This window comes from Canis lupus, chromosome 33, assembly GCF_048164855.1.
Source record: "Canis lupus baileyi chromosome 33, mCanLup2.hap1, whole genome shotgun sequence".
NCBI classification, from domain to species: Eukaryota; Metazoa; Chordata; class Mammalia; order Carnivora; family Canidae; genus Canis; species Canis lupus.
In genome coordinates, this window is record NC_132870.1 from 33,125,357 (window position 1) to 33,147,829 (window position 22,473).

At 36.1% G+C, this 22,473-nt stretch overlaps 1 protein-coding gene and 1 long non-coding RNA gene across 51 annotated transcripts in view; one reads left to right on the forward strand and one right to left on the reverse strand.

Annotated features, from left to right (window-relative positions):
* ANK2 (ankyrin 2) overlaps positions 1-22,473 on the forward strand; it is a 336,881-nt gene that overhangs the window by 228,395 nt on the left and 86,013 nt on the right. For 43 of the 50 annotated variants that reach the window (XM_072810346.1, XM_072810351.1, XM_072810352.1 and 40 more), the window contains 6 exons: positions 2,765-2,962; positions 5,865-5,963; positions 6,492-6,590; positions 11,611-11,808; positions 15,832-15,930; positions 16,601-16,699. In XM_072810346.1, coding sequence (XP_072666447.1) covers positions 2,765-2,962; positions 5,865-5,963; positions 6,492-6,590; positions 11,611-11,808; positions 15,832-15,930; positions 16,601-16,699 — 792 coding nt within the window. The remainder of the gene's footprint in view (positions 1-2,764; positions 2,963-5,864; positions 5,964-6,491; positions 6,591-11,610; positions 11,809-15,831; positions 15,931-16,600; positions 16,700-22,473) is intronic. The other 7 variants (XM_072810384.1, XM_072810386.1, XM_072810381.1 and 4 more) reach the window with 1 other exon arrangement.
* The window catches only part of LOC140623768 (uncharacterized), a 50,565-nt gene that overhangs the window by 27,319 nt on the left and 773 nt on the right, over positions 1-22,473 (reverse strand). The gene's annotated exons all lie outside the window — the stretch shown is intronic.

A 22,473-nucleotide genomic window follows, 5' to 3' on the forward strand; every position in this document is an offset into this window, starting at 1 on the left:
AAATAATATCTCATGGTTGTATACTCATGGTGCTATTCCCAATATATAATGAAATAAAAAAATCATTTACTATAACATTGTCTCTCATTTTAAAAGTGCGAGCTGGATATTCTCCTAAGTCAAGAGCATAAGGCATATTTTTCTGGACAGACTAGAAAGCAGGGACTGCAATGGCATAAGTTTGTTGGTCAGTCAGTGTGCTTGCCCTCAGACCCTGCTCTCACAAAGGTCCTTCCTTGACCAGACCAGTAACCTCCATGGATATGACTGAGAGAACCACTGGGGCCTCCCCATCAGGGAGCTCTCTTATTTGAGGTGCCCATGTTCTGTTGGCACAATATGGGGGTGCTGGCATTTGCTTTCAGAGATTGAGCAGTCACAGAGGCCCTAGACTTAAACTCACTTGAAACATAATTCACCGTAAAGCTTGAGTTAGCTACCAGTCAGTTTGGTTCATGGGAATCTTGTTAGTTAGAAACTAATAGCAGAAATTTTATCAAATATTTGAACCTTATCCCAGCCATTGCTATTTGTCTTTTGGTAAAGAAGTTGGGGCTCAGCAAGTCTTCCTAATTTTGGAAGACTGTAGCTTGTGGTAGTAAGGCAGAGCTCATATCTTCCTGGTCCAGGCTGTCTCATAGTCAATGACACTTTATGATGAGGGAATTATTGTCCTGTATATTTGGAAGAGGCTTAGAAGATCAAGCTAATAACTCCCTCTTGTTAAAGGCCTTTCCATGAATATTATTTTCTGTGCTTTCCCATTTTTTTGGCTTGAATTTAACTTTAGTTTGGAGCAGCAAATTCAACTTTTGCAATTCAACAGGGAAATAATTACCCAAACCTTAAAAAAACTTCATAACCTAGTTACGATTGGAAGGACTTTCTAACCAAACTTGTTTGTTCTTTCCTTTTTCGCTTTCAGAGAGAACTATACCAAAAGTTGAAGAAAGTAGGCAAGACAGTTTATTTCTTTAAAAAAATTAAAAACCCAAACAAACAAAATCAAGTACTTTAATAATCTGAGGTCTAAGAACCAAGGGACAAGAGTTGATAATTTAACCAAATACTTGGCTGCTACCAACTCTGGATGAAGGTGTCCTTATTGCCCCAGCTCTCCTACCTTTTAGATTATGTCACTTGCAATGCCCACCTCTATCAAATTGTGCTGGGGAGATGTATAAGAAGGGAAACCCAGAAACAGCAGATGTTCATGATAGCCATTTTCAAGTTTTTTGGTTCTTTTATTGTTGTTTTGCTCTCCATTTATCCTTGTAACTTAATTTTCCCTATTTGGCTCTTCTTCTCCACTGTATTTTAGAAGACAGTTCTATCTTCTAAAGTGTTGTCAATTTCCTTTCCTATTGAGAGTCACCTCATTCAGTAGGTTTTCTCAGTGGCCAACTGACTGTGTCTATTTCTATAGGATGTGTAGGCCAATGAATGTCTGTGGAATCCAATGCCTGAATTCAAGTCCTGTTTTAATAAGCTGGTGACCTCAAACAATCCTGGAGAACCACTTTAATTCCTCTTAACCTGTTTTCTAGAAAATGGTCTAATACATTTTATGACTTCCTCTCGGATCTTTTGTAAGAATAGAATCAAGTATGCATCATACATGAAGGAAGTTTATAAATTGCATTTTTTTAAAAAAGATTCCAATTCTATTGCTAAAACACTTGTATTATTGTTTTTTATTATTTACTTCTCACCACCCTAAAATTCATACAATGCTATTTCATCTCCTCCTGTAGCTCCCTCTGAATACTTTTTTTTTCTTATACTTTAACATACTACATTTATTTGAAAAGCTCTTTCCCACTTTATCTTTTTTTTCCCATTCATTCATAGCTTAGGAAGCTAACCCAGCTTTTCCTTCCTCACTTTGATTATAACATGCCCTTGAACACATTGTAAAGACATACCTTTTTTTCATTACTCAGGTTATGCTCACTTTTCTTTTTATAAAAGAATGGTTTAGCCTAATTCTCTTAACACTGAAATGAAAACATTTTCCTGACTATACATTAGAGTCACATGATTTCTTGAGCCTCTTCCAACATATCCTCCCTATTCCTCGTACCAGCTATGTCTTCTTCTCTGTGTTTCTAAATGAAAGCACTTGGCAAGTACTCATTTGCTTCTTGCATTTCATGTTGAAGTCCTGGATGCAAGTCCCAGAACCATCTGCAATGTTTCCTGGAACAACATTTAAAAAAAAAATCAGATTATAACATCTTCTTTATCTGCAGTCTCTCTTTGAAGGAAATGACCAGCATTTCTATCCTTGGCTTGTTTGAGTGGAGTAAGAACAGTTTTCCCAGCATCCCTCGTTCTTTTCCTCTTGACATAGTTCCCAGAATAAATACTGTCTCTCGGTGAAAGCTTTTGGATGAGAATCTAGGTCTTAATACTTCTGGACTAGATTTCTTTCTTATTCAGAACCACACACTAGTTTGTATTTAAGCGTAAGTAAGAGCTGAGGCCTTAATGAGTTGAGAAACATGTTGTTGTGCCCAGGAAACAATGACCAAGTTCATGGAAATACATACTACTAAAAAAAATATAAGAAAGATTTTGTGACCAAACAGGTTACCTCCATAACAAAATATGAAATATATCATGGTCAGAGTAGTAATAATTTCCTTTTGGATAGGACTTCCTAGAGATGCCAAGAAGACATCAGGAAACATCTGAGTGAAATATTTTATCAGTGAAGTTTGGCTTGTTCTGGCACTAATCTTTTACTTGGCTTGAGTTGTAGGAGGAACAGACACCTTTGCACATTGCCTCTCGCCTGGGTAAGACAGAAATTGTCCAGCTGCTTCTACAACATATGGCTCATCCAGATGCAGCCACGACAAATGGGTACACACCACTGCACATATCTGCCAGGGAAGGCCAGGTCGATGTGGCATCAGTCCTCTTGGAAGCAGGAGCAGCCCACTCCTTAGCTACCAAGGTAAGGGGGATGGCTTCATAACAACATGTACTAAGTGGGATCCTGAGTAAGGATTTCCCAGTGCTACTGTACAAGAAGGGAAGATCTTCTGTAGGCCTCTGACTTACCTCTTTCTACTTGAATATTTTAGATTCATTTCTGAAATCATCAAAGGGGATTGTGAAATTCCATATAATATCTTCAATAAATAGTGCTAGATTCCATTCTTCTAAATAGTATTGTTTCTAATACAAGTAACTAGTGCTTTAACTAAGATTATTTCCATAGAGTAAGGGCTACTTTCTCTTCTCTCTCCATTAAAAAATCTATAATATATTCCGAAGGGGGAAAAAATAGAAGATTCCCAAATATATTGAAATAGTATTACTAATGAAGAAAAGAAAATTGCATTAAATTGGCAATACTATATTTGTTAAGAGTGTTAGTACTATCTAGAAATTCACTTAATTGCATTTTTTTCCAGCTATCATTCCCATTCTGCTCTCTAATCTTTATCAGCTATATTCTTGCCTGGTTATTTACAGTGTCTCAAGAGAGCTGGGCTGGACAATCACTTTATTAGTTGTATATTCTTTGTATACACCAGCCTGAAAGTTTCATGCTAGGGCAGAATAATTTTTTTCTCACTTGATACATTCTATTTGAAATTCACTATTCGGATATGACTTAGAATAAGACATGAACACACTCAGTTAATCAGAGAAAAAGAAATTGGATGGGTACAGAAGAGTAGAAAAATGAGACACGTTTAAAGCCCACAGCAAGTGTATCGTTTGCAAGGCGAAATAATTCCTACAAATCAACAGTGATTCATATTATTTAAAAGATATTTTCAATGTTCTCATAACAAATAGGCATAAATACTACATTGGATGGAGAAGTATGAACTAAAATAGTGTTGTGGCATTTGTCCTCCTAGAGGTAGGAGCAGCCTGCTAGCCATTATGACTTAATCTGGTTGCTTGAGGCTATAAAACATGTTTTAATGTAAGAAATAGATAATTAATCAAATGCTGAAATCTGAAGAGTTGAAAGGATTTTAAAAGTCATTAAAAAAAAAAAAACAGAAGCTAATCAACAAACATAATAGTAATAACAAGAACAACCCAAGAGACACTGGGTAATTGTCTCATCAGATGAAGGTGACAAATTCAGATCTGTAAAATACAGGAATAGAGAATAAAACAGTGCCTTGCAAAAATTTTTAGGATTTAAAAGATATGTCTAAAACAATAGTAAAATAGGGTGGTTAAATAGAAGGAACTATTAAACTGAGCAGTTCAATAGTAGAACTCACTGGGGTTTTGATGAATAGTTGACTCATCATCATTAGAACTATTTGAGTGTTTATAAATATCAAAGGGTAAATGAAATCCTGATGAGATTAACATAGGGGAAGGAGGAAGATGTGTGACTCAAGAGATGCTTTCCAACCTCTATTTTGTGATTCCACAGTAAAGATTCTATGTAGTTTTGTCTAATAATAGGTTCCAAATTTACAAAGGGGCTGGATCACTATTCCAGCAGGACTTTAAGGACAAGGCATTTATTTTTCTTCCTTTACCATGTGGTTGTTTCTTAAAGAATTCTACTTCTTCCTGACTGTCACCCTAATCATTGTGTACTTTGAGCAGAGATTGAACATTAACAATAAATGTTGGCTGCAGCGGACTAATGCAAGAGGAGGAAATACTTCCTATATTTGTCCCACATTTGGAGACAGTGAAAGAATCACTCTTCTCCAAGGACTTATTAGTACCAAATGTTCAAAAGGAAGTGAAAAGAAAAATAACATCTTAATTAAACATAATTTGTGTGGTGACACTGTGAAAGGGCAATATTGTTTCTTGGGAGATATTCTGTGTTGTGATAAAGGCTTCAGTGGTCCCAAGGATAAACCATACCTTAGACCACCTACTCCAGGCACATTTGCTTTGTGTGTTACAAGCCTTGGTCAGCTTTGGAACTCTCATACTTTCACTTTCGTGCCAGAAGAGCATGTGGTTAGACTGTCTGGCCAAGAGGATGGATTTGAGATCATGGTGTAGGAACTGTGCCATCCTTGAGATCTGAGTCCAGGGACTTGGCTGTTTTTGTAACATGCTGCTAATTACAGAGAATGGCATTACTTAGGCACACAGGACATTGAATCTGTACATGTTAACATGGATAACAGAGCATTCTTTTTAAAAAAGTTTTATACTTTGGTGTGTTTAAAAGTCTGATGTTAATCAGCTCAACATTATGCCAGAAGTAGAGTGTATTTTACAAAAGGAATTGATCTTTTTTATACAGTGTGGGTCTTCTGGGAACGGGGATAACAGGATGGGAGGTGGTTTTTAATAGTGAGCATTTTTTTCTCTGTTGACCATTTATCTAGCTATTTCTGTAGAAAATACAAATCACCTGAATCACAATATTTTTTTACCAATGGCTGCTGAAATATACTAAAATTTAAAGGTAGAAATTCAGAATTCAGGTATTATAAAATGTATAGAAAGAAAGAGAAGGATTGGAGAGAAGGCAGCTCTTGTCTCCATCCTATTAATTTTAGAGGCAAGAAAAAGACAAGCTCTCCCCATCTCTACGCCCAATCAATAATCAGAGCCCTTTGAGGGAGAGTAGTGGCTTTTATAAATCTCAAACCTATAAAGTTAAATAGCAGTTTCAAGTCCTTAAAATACAATTTGTTTTGTTCAGGCTATCAAGTCACACTCTTACATGTTAAGTTTCCTTCTCTATTGTAGTCCTTGTTCATGACTAGCAGATTTAATGCTTCTAGTATTTTTCCCAAACATAGAGACTCAACATAGTTTGCTTAATATGTTAACAAATAAAAAAAGATTTTGTTAGGAACCACAAAAACAAATATTACATTTTACTCTGTTCTTCACATTTTCAGAAGGGTTTTACTCCCCTGCACGTAGCAGCCAAGTATGGAAGCCTGGATGTGGCAAAGCTTCTCCTGCAACGCCGTGCTGCCGCAGATTCTGCAGGGAAGGTAAAGGGTTTTTCTAATACATGGCAGTTACGTAACACTTTAGTCAGGTTGGAAGCTTTGAAGATCTGTACTTCAAGATATTTTTCTCACTCTTCTGGAAGGAATATGAAAGCAACTGATGAAACTATGCCAAATAGACACGATGGGGATATCTGTCCATGACCTGTCCACATACACACTAATTTAGAAGGCATTCAGAGCTGTGCCTCAAGTGTATGTTCCTGTCACAACAGGGCACAGAACTTCTCTAAATTTAGAAGCATCCTTGCAATGTCGATTCTTGCATAGCATTTTAGACTTTTATTTATAGTGGATATCAAGATAACCTGTGCTAACTTAAGCTCCACCAAACATTTTCAGTTTTAGCTAAGCTTCTAATATGAAAATCATTAGGTATTCATTTGATTTTGCATTGACCGTATTAATTAATTAACATGGACTTAATCTATATCAGTCTCCATGCATTTTGGTAGCTCAGGGCAGCTCACGCTAATTCATTAATGCTGAATTTAAACACACCCTTTACAGAATGGCCTTACCCCGCTCCATGTTGCTGCTCATTATGACAACCAGAAGGTGGCACTGCTGCTACTGGAGAAGGGTGCTTCCCCTCATGCCACTGCTAAGGTGAGGACCGCAGAAAAGGATTTACAGATAGAGGGTATAACTAGTAATCTGACTGCAAATGAGAATTTTTTAAATTGTTTTTAAATTTTAATTTCAGTAGAGTTAACGTACAGTATTTTTAAAAAAAGATTTTATTTATTTATTCATGAGAGACACAGAGAGAAAGAGGAAGAGGGAGAAGCAGGCTCCATGCAGGGAACCTGATGCGGGACTCGATCCCCGGTCTTCAGATCACATCCTGGGCCAAAAGCAGGCGCTAAACCACTGAGCCACCCAGGCATCCCCTAATGTACAGTTTTATATTAGTTTCAGGTATATGATACAGTGATTCAGCTCTTCCATACATCATCGCCCTGTGCTCATCATGACAAGTGCGCTTCTTAATTTCTATCAACTATTTCAAACATCCTCCCCCCTCCACCAGCATTACCATCAGTTTGTTCCCTATAGTTAAGAATCTGTTTCTTGGTTTGTTTTTTTCCTCTTCTTTTTTTCCTTTGCTCATTTATTTTGTTTCTTAAATTCCATGTATGAGTGAAATCATACAGTATTTGTCTTTCTCTGACTGATTTCACAAAGTATTATACTCTCTAGCTCCTTCCATGTTGTTGCAGGGAATTGTTTTTAAACACATGGTATGGTGTAACTGCAAGTAGTCCTAGTGATAGTGGCTTTTGGTATTGACTTTTTTTTTTTTTTATTTCTACCAGTTACTTCCACAAAGCCTTTTAAGATTTTTTAAAAGTAAGCATAGATTAATGGGCTGTGCCTACAAACCAGCTGAGATGACTCTTATTACCAACATTCAGTGTTTTAGAGACCAGAGTTTTAAATTTTAAGTAATGAAAATAAAGGCAGGGGCAGCCCGGGTGGCTCAAAGGTTTGGTGCCGCCTTCAGCCTGGGGCCGGATCCCGGAGCCCTGGGATCGAGTCCCATGTCGGGCTCCCTGCATGGAGCCTACTTCTCCCTCTGGCTGTGTCTCTGCCTCTCTGTCTCTCTCTGTGTGTCTCTCATGAATAAATAAATAAAATCTTAAAAAAAAAAAAAAAGAAAAGAAAGGCAGGATAGGTTTTTCCTTTCCCCCCATAACCAGAATGTTAAAACATAACCTTTTCTTCACTTGTTCTTTTAGACCTCAATTTTTTCATTGTGGTATATGAAAGACTCTTTGTTTCTTTTTTCTTTAAGTATTTCATCTATGTTAACTACAATATACATCCTTTTAAGTTCCTTGGAATTCCTTTTTGATGTGTATGTATCACCAATTTCTGAAACAGTGTCAAGTAAGACTTGGACCTATGGACAGAGCATTTCTCACCATTTGAGTTGCCCCTTTATTACATTGAACATATACATGAAGCTCATATAATACATAAAGTAATCATTGCATTTTTCATTAATTCATTCAGCAAACATATATTGAGAATATACCAGGATTCACTTAAAAAGTACTTAGTGTGTTAGGAAAATATTCATGCTATGTTAGATGACATAATAAAACAGCACAACTACCATTTATTTACCAATACTGTGCCTACCACTTTACATGCAATATCTCATTTAATCTCATAATAATGCTGAGAGATTGGTATCATAAATTTCTATTTTATAGATAAAGAAGTGAGATTTGAATAGGTTAATTTGTTTATCCAAAGTCATATGACTGATAAGTGATAAAGTTAAGATTTAACCTCCAGCAATTTGACTTTAAATTAGTACTCTTTTTTTTTTATTTAGTTTTTTTTAGTAATCTCTACACCCAATGTAGGGCTTGAGCTCATAACCCTGAGATCAAGAGTTAATGCTCTTCTGACTGAGGCAGCAAGGTGCCCCTAGAACTAGCACTCTTACCCACTAAGTCCACTGTGTCCCAAAGTAGTAGAGAGAGGATTATTCTACTTCTATTACATAAATATGTACATGTACCCAAGTATCTATTTAAATTACACATATACATATAAAATAAAATGGGATATTCAATATAAAAATTATACTCTGTATAATACCATATATTGTATATAAATATAAAATATTATAAATATGCATAACATTATACACATACTACATACATATCTACATATATGCATTTATATATACATATACATTTTAATTGGTATAAATATATACTAATAATAAAATATTTAAACTATCAAAGAGGGGGGCAAATATTTATAATTATGCATATCATTCTTATCCCTTTATACCCTTCTCTCAATAGTCTCATTAATTCTGCATTTATTTGAGGTTTTCCTTCCTATTAGATGATAAATTGCTTGAGGATAGTAATCATGTCGTATTTTTTTACATATCCCTGAATTATCTCATACAGTATTATGTGGATTCTCAATAAATTTAAATGAAATAATGGAGACTAAGCAACTATTTCAATGGAATAAAAAAAATACCTCCTCATACAACATGCCAGTATTTTTTTCATTAACTCTCCAAGCTGGCCATTCTCAACATAGATATGAAAGAGTTCATCAATACTCAATAACACTTTATTTGAAGTCTTACTATTTATAAAGAAAGGATTGTAGTAAAACTTCATTCTCCTCCCACAAGGGGTTTTCAATCTACTTGGGAGAGAAGACCTAAATTATAAAATAATCTATATGGTTTTCCCAAAAAGACAAATCTAGCCATGATCACTAGCCTCTCCAGTGTCTGGTTCTTACTCTTAGGTATACACATAGAGTCCATAAGACCAGGTTGAGCAATTCTCTACTATGTCCAGAGTAGACTGGTGGTCAGGAGGCTCCTCTAGTGTCTTCCACTCATCTGCCCCAGCCTGTGATATGCATGAGTCTTTCCATGCTGGGACCACTCCAAGAGGCTTCCAGTTGGTTGATTATCCCTATCTCTGCTTTTTGACTCTCTATTCACTGCAACCACCTAACCCAACCACAGACGAAATCCCTTAAACTCTAGAATCTGTTTGCTTTCAACCAGAGCCTGGAAGCTTTTATTAGTTTTCACTGGATTTTTTTTTTTTTTTTTAGTTCCAAGAATTTTTGCTCTATGTGGAGTAGGAGGGCTATTTAGATCTTATAGTTTGACTGCTGGACAGCCAACTCTTTTATATAAGAGATCATCTTTTTAAATGATCTCTTATGTTATTTCGATAAAACCTCCTGTCTTCTTCCACATAAGTCTCTGACTTCTTTTTTTATTTTTTATTTTTTTATTTTTAAAAAAATTTTTGAAGATTTTATTTATTTATTCATGAAAGACAGAGGGAGAGGCAGAGGGAGAAGCAGGCTCCACGCAGGGAGCCCGATGTGGGACTTGATCCCGGGACTCCAGGATCACACCCTGGGCTGAAGGCAGGTGCTAAACCGCTGAGCCACCCAGGGATCCCAAGTCTCTGACTTCTTAACGTTGTTAGACTTACTCTGATAATTCACCTAACTTTTGTAGAGCCCATGTACAGGAATGGGGGACATTTGAACTGAAGAAAACACTATGGCAAAAAAAAGAAAAAAGATGCTAAACTTACAGGGTCTGCAAAGATTTAAGTATCCTTTAATCTTAATAGATAGAACACCTGGAGCATCTTGAACGTATGATCAGATCATGAGGAGGCTCCTAAGGAGAGCTGCCAAATTTCCTCAGCAGCTTAAAGAGAAATATCATTTATCTGAACTGACAGATGCTTAGTTTTGTTTGGAGAAATGGGGGCAGAGTAGTTAGATATGGTAGGACCATTGAGGATCAAGATTTGATGATGGCATATAAAGACATTTAAATTCTCAAAACCCCTTCTAATTTTTGGTATCCTCTGCAGTTAGACTTCAGGAAATGACCTAACCTAAAATTACCTCTTATGATAGATTCATAAGAAGCAATGGATCATTTTGCAGTCTTTACCTTCATTGTATCACAGTTAATGGCAAAGCTACTGTTTTTAATTTCTATTACATATTTTTCATAGAAAATTCTAGCAGACTTGAAATAGAAAAGGAAAGGAAACAATATAAGTTCCAGACTAACATTTTTTCTAGAGGTCTGTTTGCTTACTTGTTTTTTCTTTTAACTAAGTATAGGGTTTAAAGTTTGGCTTTAGTAAGCAAAGTATGAATTTCTCTGGTCCTATCCACAAACCGCCACATAAAACTAGTAACCTCATATTTCTACTTTTGAGCTCACAAATTATACAGACAAGTAGAAGATCCAGGATTTTGACTGGCTACAGGATTATATAAGCCAATATATTTTCCACTAGCAGGCAGCCCCTTAAAGACAGGGATTGTGTATCATCCACCTTTGTATTCCCATACCTAGCACGCTGCCTGGCACATGCTGGCAACTTACTAAATAACTATTGAGTGAGTAAAAAGTATAATCTAGCGAGAAGCATAATAACAGGAGTGTTCTGAAAAGATCATGGAAAGAATTCCAGTTTATTCTATGCTACTAAAACTGTACCTGAAATATAGCATTCAGTTCCAGGTCACACAATTCAAGAGCAATATTGGCAAACTAGAATCAGTCTAGAACAGGTCATCCTTAATGGAGAGATCTATAAATGGGACTTATATCAGGAATAGTTGAAGGACTTGGAAAGTTCAACCTGGAAAAGAAGACTGAAGGGAAATATTAAACCATCTCCAGGTATTTGAAGGATAGTTATGTAGAAGAGGAACCTGGTTTATCTGTGTTGCTCTGCAGGAAAGACTCAACATTGTAAGAAGGAAATGTTAAGCTTTGGGACTTTGTGTCTATACCTGTCTTACGGTAGGATGGGTGCCCTGTGATATTGGCTGTAAAGATTTGGGTATTGTTGGATGGGAACTTGTAATGAGTAAGAATTTGAATTTACTATAAACTCACTTTTTAACTTTTCTGTTCATTAGAGATTATTTCCTTCATATATATATACATGTATGTTACATATATATATGTCATATATATATGTCATATATATGTGTATATATATACATACATACACACATACACATTAGGGCAAGTGCTAAGCTTATAAAGTATATTTGTTTTATTTTATTCTATTTTTTACAGAATGGCTATACTCCTTTACATATTGCTGCCAAGAAGAATCAAATGCAGATAGCTTCCACACTCCTGAACTATGGAGCAGAGACTAACATTGTAACAAAACAGGGAGTGACCCCACTCCACCTGGCCTCACAGGAGGGGCACACAGATATGGTCACCTTGCTTCTGGATAAGGGAGCCAATATCCACATGTCAACTAAGGTATTGTTTTTAGCTAAGGGTCTCTTAGATTCATGTAAGCAGAAACCAATCAAAGAAAACTTGGAACAAAAAGAGGGGATGTATTAAAAGGAAACAGAGATGACTTCTAGAATTCAAGGACAATAACAGTTGAGCCTTATGAGGAAAAAAAACCACAAGGAAGCAAGAAGTAGGCTCTTTGCCTGTATGGCTGCATTTTTGAATCTTGACTTTTCCCTGCAAGTCAGTTTTATTTACCTCTCTCTGCAGATCTATTTTCTCTGTTTCTCTGTATGACCAAAGTGGTGATCCTATAGCTCCCAAGAGTTAATATCACTGCAGTTCAAGCAGTGAGTCCAGATTGCCATAGTACCTGCTGGTCTTAATTCCAAATTTCAGACGGAGAAATGGAGAGTGAGAGAGAGATACAGAGAGAGAGTTGACAGTTCATCTGGGCTCTGGCCCAAACAACTGCTTCTAAGCTGTTGGTCCATGGCCACTACCCAAGCCATTCTCAAGCCCGACTGAGCATCAGAGGCACCTGGGGGGCTTGGGGAAGGGGGCATGCAGGGAACTCAGTAAAATATATATTTCTGAGCCAACTTTAGCTTAGCTTGGGTGGTTGTGAGGGTGGCAGCCAGTGAAGCAGTGTTTTTAATAAAGAACCTCAGTTGTTTAGCCTTTGTGGGCAAGCATATTAACTATAATAGAGTAAGAGTCAGGGGAAAAGACATTATTCAAATATGAAAATATTTTGATTTTTACAAGTACATGTCTGTCTATACATCTCCTGCTTTCTCTACATATATATCTGTAACTGTACCTACCCACCTATCTATTTAATGTTTATCTATCTTACACTTATACATATGCCACTGGAGTCAGCTTCTGAGAAACTAAAAATTGAGGCCTATATTTAGAAATTAGCTCATCATTTAGATCTCTTAATGCTTTTTTAACACAAGATACAGGTTTAGTGAAAATTAAGTTTCTTAGGATTTTCCACAAATATGCAAGTACTATGTTTTCTGCATCTCACTGTTGAACTAATTAGTGCTTTGGAAACTCAGTTGTAAATTGGTTTTAATAATGTTTATCGATAAGTTATGGAGCATTATGTCCTTTAGAAATAGCTATGAAAAAGACAAGTTGTCTTGAACACCCCTAGAGTCCTATTCTGTGTCTTTTTATCACTCAGAAGTATTCCAGTAAACCCGTTGTCCTTATAAACTTTTTTTGTTTTCTATCAAAAATTCTCATACATCCTTTTTTATAAGGATAGTGAGAGCTAATTATAGAGTTATTCCTCCAAAAGATATTTTCATTTTAACAGAAATGAACATGATGAAGCCTTATGGTGAAATTCAGTGTATCAGTTATCCTTAAAGTCTGGGGGCATGGATTTCCTTGTGGCCACTGAAATCATGCCATTCAAGTGGTCATTTACCCTACTAGGGATATTCTCAGTAGAAGACCAATGGTAGAGTATTTCATTTAGCATCAGTATATGAAGGGGCAGATAGTGTTTATTGTACATTAAAAAATATATTCATTTGAAAATAAATACAAGAAGTCCATAAATCAAGGAAAAATTTTTTTTTTAAATCAGGGAAAATTTTGAGTAGAATGAAATTCTAGACCTTTCATGAAACTGATCATGCAATGCTTCTGATAGTGTTATTTTTAATTTATTTTTGTATCTGGAAGCACTTAACTATGTCCTCTTGATGGTATTCTTCTAAACATATTACTTCTTTTGAGAGGGTTTTAGTAGTCAGCAAATATTTAATGAGTATTTTTGACTTACATGCTCCGCAGTGAAGACATATATTCAATTTTAAACCACAAAGTAATTATGCTATCTTTATAACAATGATTTCAATATTAGATTTGGGTGCTGTCCTAAATAAAGGTATGATATATTTGTCATTAGGGTAAAACTGTAATAAATATGCTCAGATATATCTGAATAATGGTGTAATATATACGATCTATCTATAAAAATATAACCTTGCCTTTTTGTCGGTATTATAATGCAACTGTAAAATTATTGCAAGTAAAAAACAAAACCGATACTGTTTTCCCATTCCCATATGAAAAGTACATATGTTCTTTTTCTATTCAAGACCAACTGAAATCAATAATTTCATACTCTCCAAATGTTTATTTCTCAGTAAGAACTAAAATATAGAAATGATATTACATTTCTTATCCATTGCCATGTAATAAAATCCAGTTGTAGAGTCCACTAGTGCATCTTAGGAAATAATTTTTTTTTGAAAAGAACTCTTTCAACATCTTCTATTTTCTTGATTTATTGGAGAAGTTTTCATAATTTGAATTAGGTATGCAAATTTATCATAATAAATTGTAGAGGATTTCCATACTGGTTGTTAGTTTGCAATCTTATATTGTAGAAAATCCATTCTGCAGATAGTGTAGAAAACAGCATACATGTTTGACACGCCATTAAAAATGTCTTCGATATATTTGATGGTCATTTCCTTTAACAGTCACTTCCATAACATTTTTAAAAGACCAATTGTCTGCATAAAGAGAAATATTTTTACATTTGCTATTTTCACATGAAGAAAATGAAAATAAGAAAAAATCTTCTGTTTTGTCCCAATATCCATATTGTTTATACTTTAGGACTAGATAGTATTTGTTTAGAAGTGAGGGCATGTTAATGCGAAAGGGTGTACCTTCCATCTTATCCTGATGGTTTATGAAATAGAGCTGAGCTCAGCTGGAACTCTAAGGATGAAAAAGCCCCAGGCTCTCAATTAAAAAAACCTTCTCTTTTTAGTTGGAGAATGTTTTTCCCTCTGTACATATCACTTATGTTTTTTTTAAAGATCAGAGGACTTGTCCATTTCTAGGAGTACCCTCTGGCTAGAGATCATGAATTTTGAAAAACCTAGCTCAACTGTCTCAACCTAACTTGACTGTGTAAAAGCAGACCTGCAAAACCATGGTCGGGGGGTGCTGGTGGGATCTAATTGGACATGAATTGGGACAGTGTGGGGAGAGGGTGTTGCACATAAGTCAGCTCACTCATTGTATAGCCGCAGGATTTACAGGAAGGGATGAATAATACTAAGTATTTGAGCAATAGCAGAGAGAGAAACACAGGGTATAAATACACTGTTAGCTGGAATATAGGGCAGAAACTTTTGTTCACTGATATATTAAAAAACCTAGAATACTTCCGGCATATGAAAGGTACTCAGAAAACACCTGTTAAATACACAAATGATTTAGGTTTTAAAGATACTCTTTTAATTTCAGTTTTGTTTGATGGAAGCTACTTGCACATGTAATGAGGCTGCCAGATTGTGGTACTGACTGAATAAACCACTCTTTCCCTCTCCTTTCTCTATGCTTTCATCTTGTATTAATGCTTAACTGTATTTTAATTGCATATACAATTAGTCAGAATATTTACTTGAGGTATAACTGCCAAACATCTTACATAAAACTGGCGAATTTATGGTGCTATATATAAATGATGGGGTTGCTTTTTATTTAGCATTTAGGAGAACCCCCCCCCAAATAATATACTATCCTCAACTACTACAGAAAACTATTCTGAACTCATTTCCTGTAACTCTACAATTTTTTACCTTGATATGATACTTTATTGATGAAAATATAGATTTTTGCTATGGTTATAAAGCAGAAGTAGTAGTTGGTTAATTATTTAAGGGAATAAATAGATTCAGCAGAAGGCACAGATGGATTTGTGTTTGGAAGCTTATTAGCTGAGTTATTTTAAAGTCTCACATCATAATAGAAGGACCCAAATAAAGAAAATGTAATGTGTTGAAAGAGTTGATTAAGAGAGAATATGAGAGAATATGTCTTAGAAAGACATATTAACTGGGAGAGTTTGTTTTAAATATCAAAGGTTGCAAGTTCTAGGGAGAGACTATGAATTGTCCTGGGTTTTTTCAAGACATGACATTATAGATGATGAAACATATTTCTTTTCATTTGTACATTTTTTTCAAGTATACCTATTTGCTTCCATTCCTTCTATAGAGTGGACTCACATCTTTACACCTTGCAGCCCAGGAAGATAAAGTGAATGTTGCTGACATTCTTACTAAGCATGGGGCTGACCAGGATGCTCACACGAAGGTAAAAAGTGAATCACTTTCAATATTGTGACAGGTTCTGACTTGGATGACTCCCAGTAGCCCCCATTCAGGTCATCGCAAGTCCAAGCACTCTTCCTCAAAAGCCCATTCTGCATTATGATTCTCTTTTACTCACAAATCTATCATGGTTCTCCATTTTGGCTTGAATCAAGTCCAAATGGAGATCATGATATCAGGACCCTTTATAAAAGGATTCTAATTTTGCTGACTTAAGTCAACCTCTCTCTCTTATTGCTCTGCCAATCCAGATGACTTGCTCTTTTCTTCCTCTACTGGCTTGCCTCCAGCCCTTGGTCTTGAAATGGCTTTTCCTTCTCTATGCCATTAAAATTTTCAAGCCCACCTAAGCTACATTTTCTTGCATCTCCTCCAGATCCTCCCATTTGTGTCTCTCTCTCTTAGCCTCTATCAGATCAAGTCACACACATGTCTGATTTCCTTTGCTGGTGTTAAGTTTCTTGTGCTCTTTGATCAACTTCTGTCCATATTTGTATCCACAGGAAATGTAAATAATCTGCTTAGTAATATTTATACAACGGAATAGAATTTTGACCCTTCATACATTGAGATTCTAACCAATACCTATCCTTCTGAGTTTTAACCACTAGAGTATATATGTATTTATTTACATATTTATGTATTTATTATAGCTTGGTTACACTCCTTTAATTGTGGCCTGTCACTATGGAAATGTGAAAATGGTCAACTTTCTTCTGAAGCAGGGTGCAAATGTCAACGCAAAAACCAAGGTAAATAAAATACTTGTACTCATTTTCATTTTCTATAAACAAAATGGTTTCAACTATATGGATACTTCACTAGTTCACCATAGCTACAAATGCATTTTTTTTCTTTTCAGTTCTTCTAAAGTGATTTTGAATAAGCAATATAATTTTGTACAATTGTTTAGGACTTTTCATTCTCATAACCTTTGTCAGCCACATACTACTTTTATTGTAGAGCTAAAGTAGCTCATATCCAGTTAACAGTTTACTACAGAATACAATAAAAACCTGCTAGATATGGGCAGTCTGGGTGGCTCTGTGGTTTAGTGCGGCCTTCAGCCCAGGGCATGATCCTGGAGACCCGGGTTCGAGTCCCATGTTTCGCTCCGTGCGTGGAGCCTGCTTCTCCCTCTGCCTGTGTCTCTGCCTCTCGCGCACTCTCTCTCTCTCTCTCTCTCATGAATAAATAAATAAAATCTTAAAAAAAAAAAAAAGAAGTCCGCTAGAAAGAACATTTTGATGTTCTGGCCAATTCTTTATCTTGTTTTAATGCCTTGGACCCTCTTCCAGAAAACCTCCTCCATCCACATGAGGAAATACAGATAGGCACCCTAGACTGTGTGCCTTTCATTATTTTTAAAAATTTATTTATTTAGTTAAGAGAGAGAGAGAGAAAGCATGAGAGGGGAGAGGAAGAAGCAGACTCCCCTCTGAGCAGGGAGCCCCACGCAGGGCTCAATGCCAGGACCCTGGGATCATGACCCAAGCCAAAGGCAGATGCTCAACTGGCTGAACCACCCACATGCCCCTGTGCCTTTCATTTGTAAAAATATTTTTTTAAGACTTTATTTATTTAGAGGGAGAGAGAGCAAGAGAGAGAGAGAGAGAATGCATGTGAATGTGGAGAGGGGTAGAGGGAGAGAGATCTCCAGCAGGCTCCCTGAAGAGTCAGAACCTGATGTGGCACTTGATCCCAGAACCTTGAGATCATGATCCAAGCTGAAATCAAGAGTCTGGTACTCAACTGACTGAGCCACCCAAACACCTTTCATTTTTTAAAATTTTAAACTAATATTCATTAAGTACATGCTAGGATATACATTATATATGACTTTACATATATTAAATCATTTAATCCTTAAATTAACCTCAGAGTCAGAGGCTATTACCATCTATATTTTCCATAGTGAGTTTAAATAGCTCATCTAAATTCACAGAGTATTAGTTGGAGGAATTAGACTTCAAACCCTGACTTCCTCGGGTCCAATGCTCTTAACTGTTAGAATAAACTGCTCTAACTTCCAAATTGCTACAGGTCATTAACATCAACTCACTATACTTAAAATCTCATCAGTTATCATTCACTCTCCTACCTGACATTTATTCCATGCTATCAAATCCTGTTGCTTCCCTCTTCTGAGGAGTTCTCTGATCTAGTCATCCTTTTCCATGATTTTGAGCCTCTATGATGGGACCTACTGTAATGTAAGTTCCCAGATGACCACCTCATAACTTCCCTACAACTAAACTATTAGTGCTTTACTTTCTCCCAATTATGTATTTTCCTGTTTTACTCATGGTCTCTCCCTCTCCTCAGATGCTCTTTTTACTTATTTAAATCTTATCTATCCTTAAACTACAACCATTATAATGCTTTCTCAAACTACTTGAACATTTTGATTCCTAAGTCCTATGAATAACAATAATGCTTCCTTTTTAAATGTACCTGTGAAACATACTTTTTATCATGAGTACATACTTCTAAATCTCTTGTGTTTTTATTGGTGATGCATTATAAAAGATGCAGTATGTTCTAATCACCACCTCTTGACCTCTGAGGAAAGGATCCCTCCATCTAAATATGGAGGAGATAGCTGAATACAGGATACCCAATGTCATATAACATTTAAATCCATTTTCTTTCACTTAAATAAGGTTTTTAAGCCTGTGATACCTTTCACTCATTTCTAACTCCCCACCCCCTGCCTCTAGCAACCTCAATCTGCCTCAATCTGTTTTCTGTATCTAGGAGTTCAGATTTTGTTTTGTTTAGATTCTATACGTAGGTAGGATCATGCAGTATTTGTCTTTCTCTAACTTATCTCATTTAGCATGATAATCTCCGACAGGTCCATGCATGTTGTCCCAAATGGCAAGATTCCATTCCTTTTTATGGCTTAATAATGTTACACTGAATAATGTTACAGTTACAATAATAATGTAACTTCTAATATGACTCTAGCAAGAATAGCTGCTGCCTAGGTTCTGTGTGCCTGTGTGTATGCAGTTTTATTTATTTCTTCATTCATTCATCCATTGATGGGCATTTAGGTTGCTGCATATCTTGGCTATTATAAATAATGCTACAATGAACATGAGAGTGTATATATCTCTTTGAGTTTTTTTTTTTCTTTCTTGATAAATACTCAGAAGTGGGATTGCTGGACCATATGGTATTTCTATTTTTAATTTTTTGAAGAGCCTCCATACTGTTTTCCATAGTGGCTGCAACAGTTTTCTTTGCATCCCCACCATTTCCACCAACCCTGTTACATTTGAAATATCACATGGTAATGCTTAGTGAGGCAATGATGTGTAAGGTGTGGGTTAGACGTTGTCAGGGATAATGCAGCACTGACTTGATCCCAAATGTTTTTTCCCAGCGGCAAGAGAAGGGTCCTATTCAGCAAAGTAAGGTTGGATGTAACACCACACTTCAGTGCACTCAAACTGTTTCAAGGGAAAGAGAAATGAATAATATAGCTACTGTTACTATGCAGGATATAACTTGCAGCTCCAGATTCCTTGGTCCAAAGAAATGTATAATTACATGTTTGTTAATATTTTTTAAGTTTATATATCAGAAATTCTTTTTTTTTTAAAGATTTTATTTATTTATTTTATTAGAGACAGAGACACAGGCAGAGGGAGAAGCAGCCTCCACACAGGGAGCCTGACATGGGACTCGATCCTGTGTCTCCAGGATAACACCCTGGGCTGAAGGTGGTGCTAAACCGCTAAGCCACCAGGGCTGCCCTATGTCAGAGATTCTTAGTGGAACTTTGAGTGGGCTCAACTAAACTAGTGTGAGCACATTCAAGAGTTTTCAGAGTCATCATTCAAAATGCTAATAATTAGAAACATAAGAGGTTTTGGAAGTCAGTCTTTTTATATTGTTAAAGCAGAAACAATCATGTCTGTACATAAGTATATTTACAAGAGAAGTAAAAATAGTTAATTTTAAAATTATTAACAATACTATTGACGTTCAAGATTGAAAACTTCTAATATGACTCTAGCAAGAATAGCTGCTGCCTAGGTTCTGAGCAATCATTGAGTTCTTGTGAAATTGTACTTTGAGATTATTTAAAAGCTCTACTATGAATTTTCAGACATCACCACCAAACATCATTTTTTGCTGAGTCAGATCACACATAAGCTTACAGGAAAGACATTTTTGTTGGAATCCAGGTCTTCTCCTGAACGGAATAAATGCAATGAGACTTTGGAGGAACATGAAAACAGTTACCATATTTTTTTGTTAAATGTGTGATTGTTGAAATAATATTCACAAGACACACATATTGTCTAGATAGTATCATTTACCTACCTGGGGTTTGATATGCATTCAAATAGACATTTGATTGAGAGAAACTTTTCAGGTTTTTTTTTTTTTTTTTTTTTTTTTAAGTGAACTCTAGAGTTTACTTGCCTTTGGAAGTAAACATATCTTCTGATAGGTCTTCTGGGGGGTGGGGCTGATAAATAAATCGAAAGACATTATTTAATAAACACTTTAGAATTTTTTTTCCACACAGAATGGCATTTTTGGAAAAGGATTTGTGTTTCTGCCTCATATCTCATGTAACTATGGTTACTAAAATTGTTTTGTTATGAAAATGTAAGCATATGTATTGCCTTTAGTCCTCAAACATTCATGGTCTGGTATAAAAATCTAAAAAAGTGAACTTCTTTTATGGGACTGTTTAAAACTAAAAAGAAAGCCTATGAACATTGACTTGAGGTAAACTTGCAAAAGTTTAGAACTTCAGCATATAAAAGGAAATCTTCTTTATAAAATATACTCCAAAGACCATGGAGCTCTTCAATGAGAAAGAAAAAAGCAAAATAGTGATTGTTAGGGTTTTCATACAACTTAGATAAATCAAAGAAAAGTTTCATGGACAACACATATAATCCTTCAATGGACTTGAAATCTTGGCTATTCCCATTTTGTAAATGAGGAAATGGAGGGTTGGGGGGTGTTTAGGAATATGCTAGAAGTTGGTAGACTGGGTCTAGAGCGCATAGCAGAATGGGCTTAAGACCATGGATAAGCTGCAACCAAATGTTCATGTAAAAGTTTTTGAGCTGCTCCAGACTTCCCTAACAAATATACTCATGCACCAGAGAGGCTATAGGTAAAGGTTAAATTAAATCAGGCTGGGGAGATAGTTTCCTGGTCATGGTGTCTACTGAGGACTCCGTAAAATGTGAGCTCTTGGGGGCAAGAATGTTACTCTTGGCATTATTACTTTACATAAGCAGAGTGTCTCCTATTTAACACATAGCCTGAGGTTAGTAAATGCTTGCTGAATGAATTAACTTGGCTGATACGGAAGAGGTGAAATAAATTTGGTTGGTAGAATATTTGTAAACACAATGGAGAAAAATTTTCAGGGAAAATGGTATCACTTACTTTATGCTTCTCAAATGTCCATGGATTACCTCATTTGAGAGCAGAGTCCTGCATTGGCAGTAAGTTTCTCTGAGTCCCTGTAATTGGCTTCTATTTCCATTGGTGATGCCAGTGGAGGGATATATAGCAAACATGGCAGACCTGATGATGTTCCAGACTGACGGACATGCAGACTGATAGACTCTCACACATTTAGGGACATCCCCATGGATGGAAAAGCCACAGCGAAAGCATAGAAGGAATCATGTAGCTAGCACCTTGTATATATAGACAGGCATCTTTTGTAGACAGAAGTAACAAAAATACATGTTGGTCATGAGGAAGTAGTGACACAAGATAAAAGGGACATATACCCCTAAAAGTGTATGGTATGAATGGGCTACTCAGAACTTAGACCCCAGACAATGGATACAATTTTATCAGGGTGAGGCAGCTAGATAATTTAAAAAGTAGCATGATACCCATTGGCTATCATGATCTACACAGGTTATGAACCTAGAATGACTGCAAAATTAGTTACTGAACTGTTATTTTCCATTTAATCATCTCTGAATCGGGAAGAAAACATTTATTCAATCATGTATTCATTCACTCAGTCACTCATGATTTATGAGACACCTACTGTGTACCAAGCACCCTCATTTTTAGGATGTTAATAAAGATAAAAGACAAATCCAAGGTTTGGTATCTGGAGCCAATAAACGTTAAATTAATGATAGATATTAATGTTTTGTTAATGCTTCCAAGGATTCCAGTGCATTTGATTAATGTCAACAGGCAGCCAACCTGTACCATACCTGCCACCCACTAGAGTTCTAAGCAAGTCTTGCTACCTCAGTAGCAATTCCTCACAAATCATGGATTACAGAGCTTTCATATGTGTGGAAGTTTAGACCAACATGTTAAAAGAATCTCGTTTTTAGGGACGCCTGAGTGGCTCAGCGGTTGAGCATCTGCCTTTGGCTCAGGGTGTGATCCCAGGAGCTGGGGACGAGTCCCATAACAGGCTCCTAGTGGGAAGCCTGCTTCTCCCTCTGCCTGTGTCTCTGCCCCTCTCTCTTTCTGGGTCTCTCATGAATAAATAAATAAAATCTTTTTT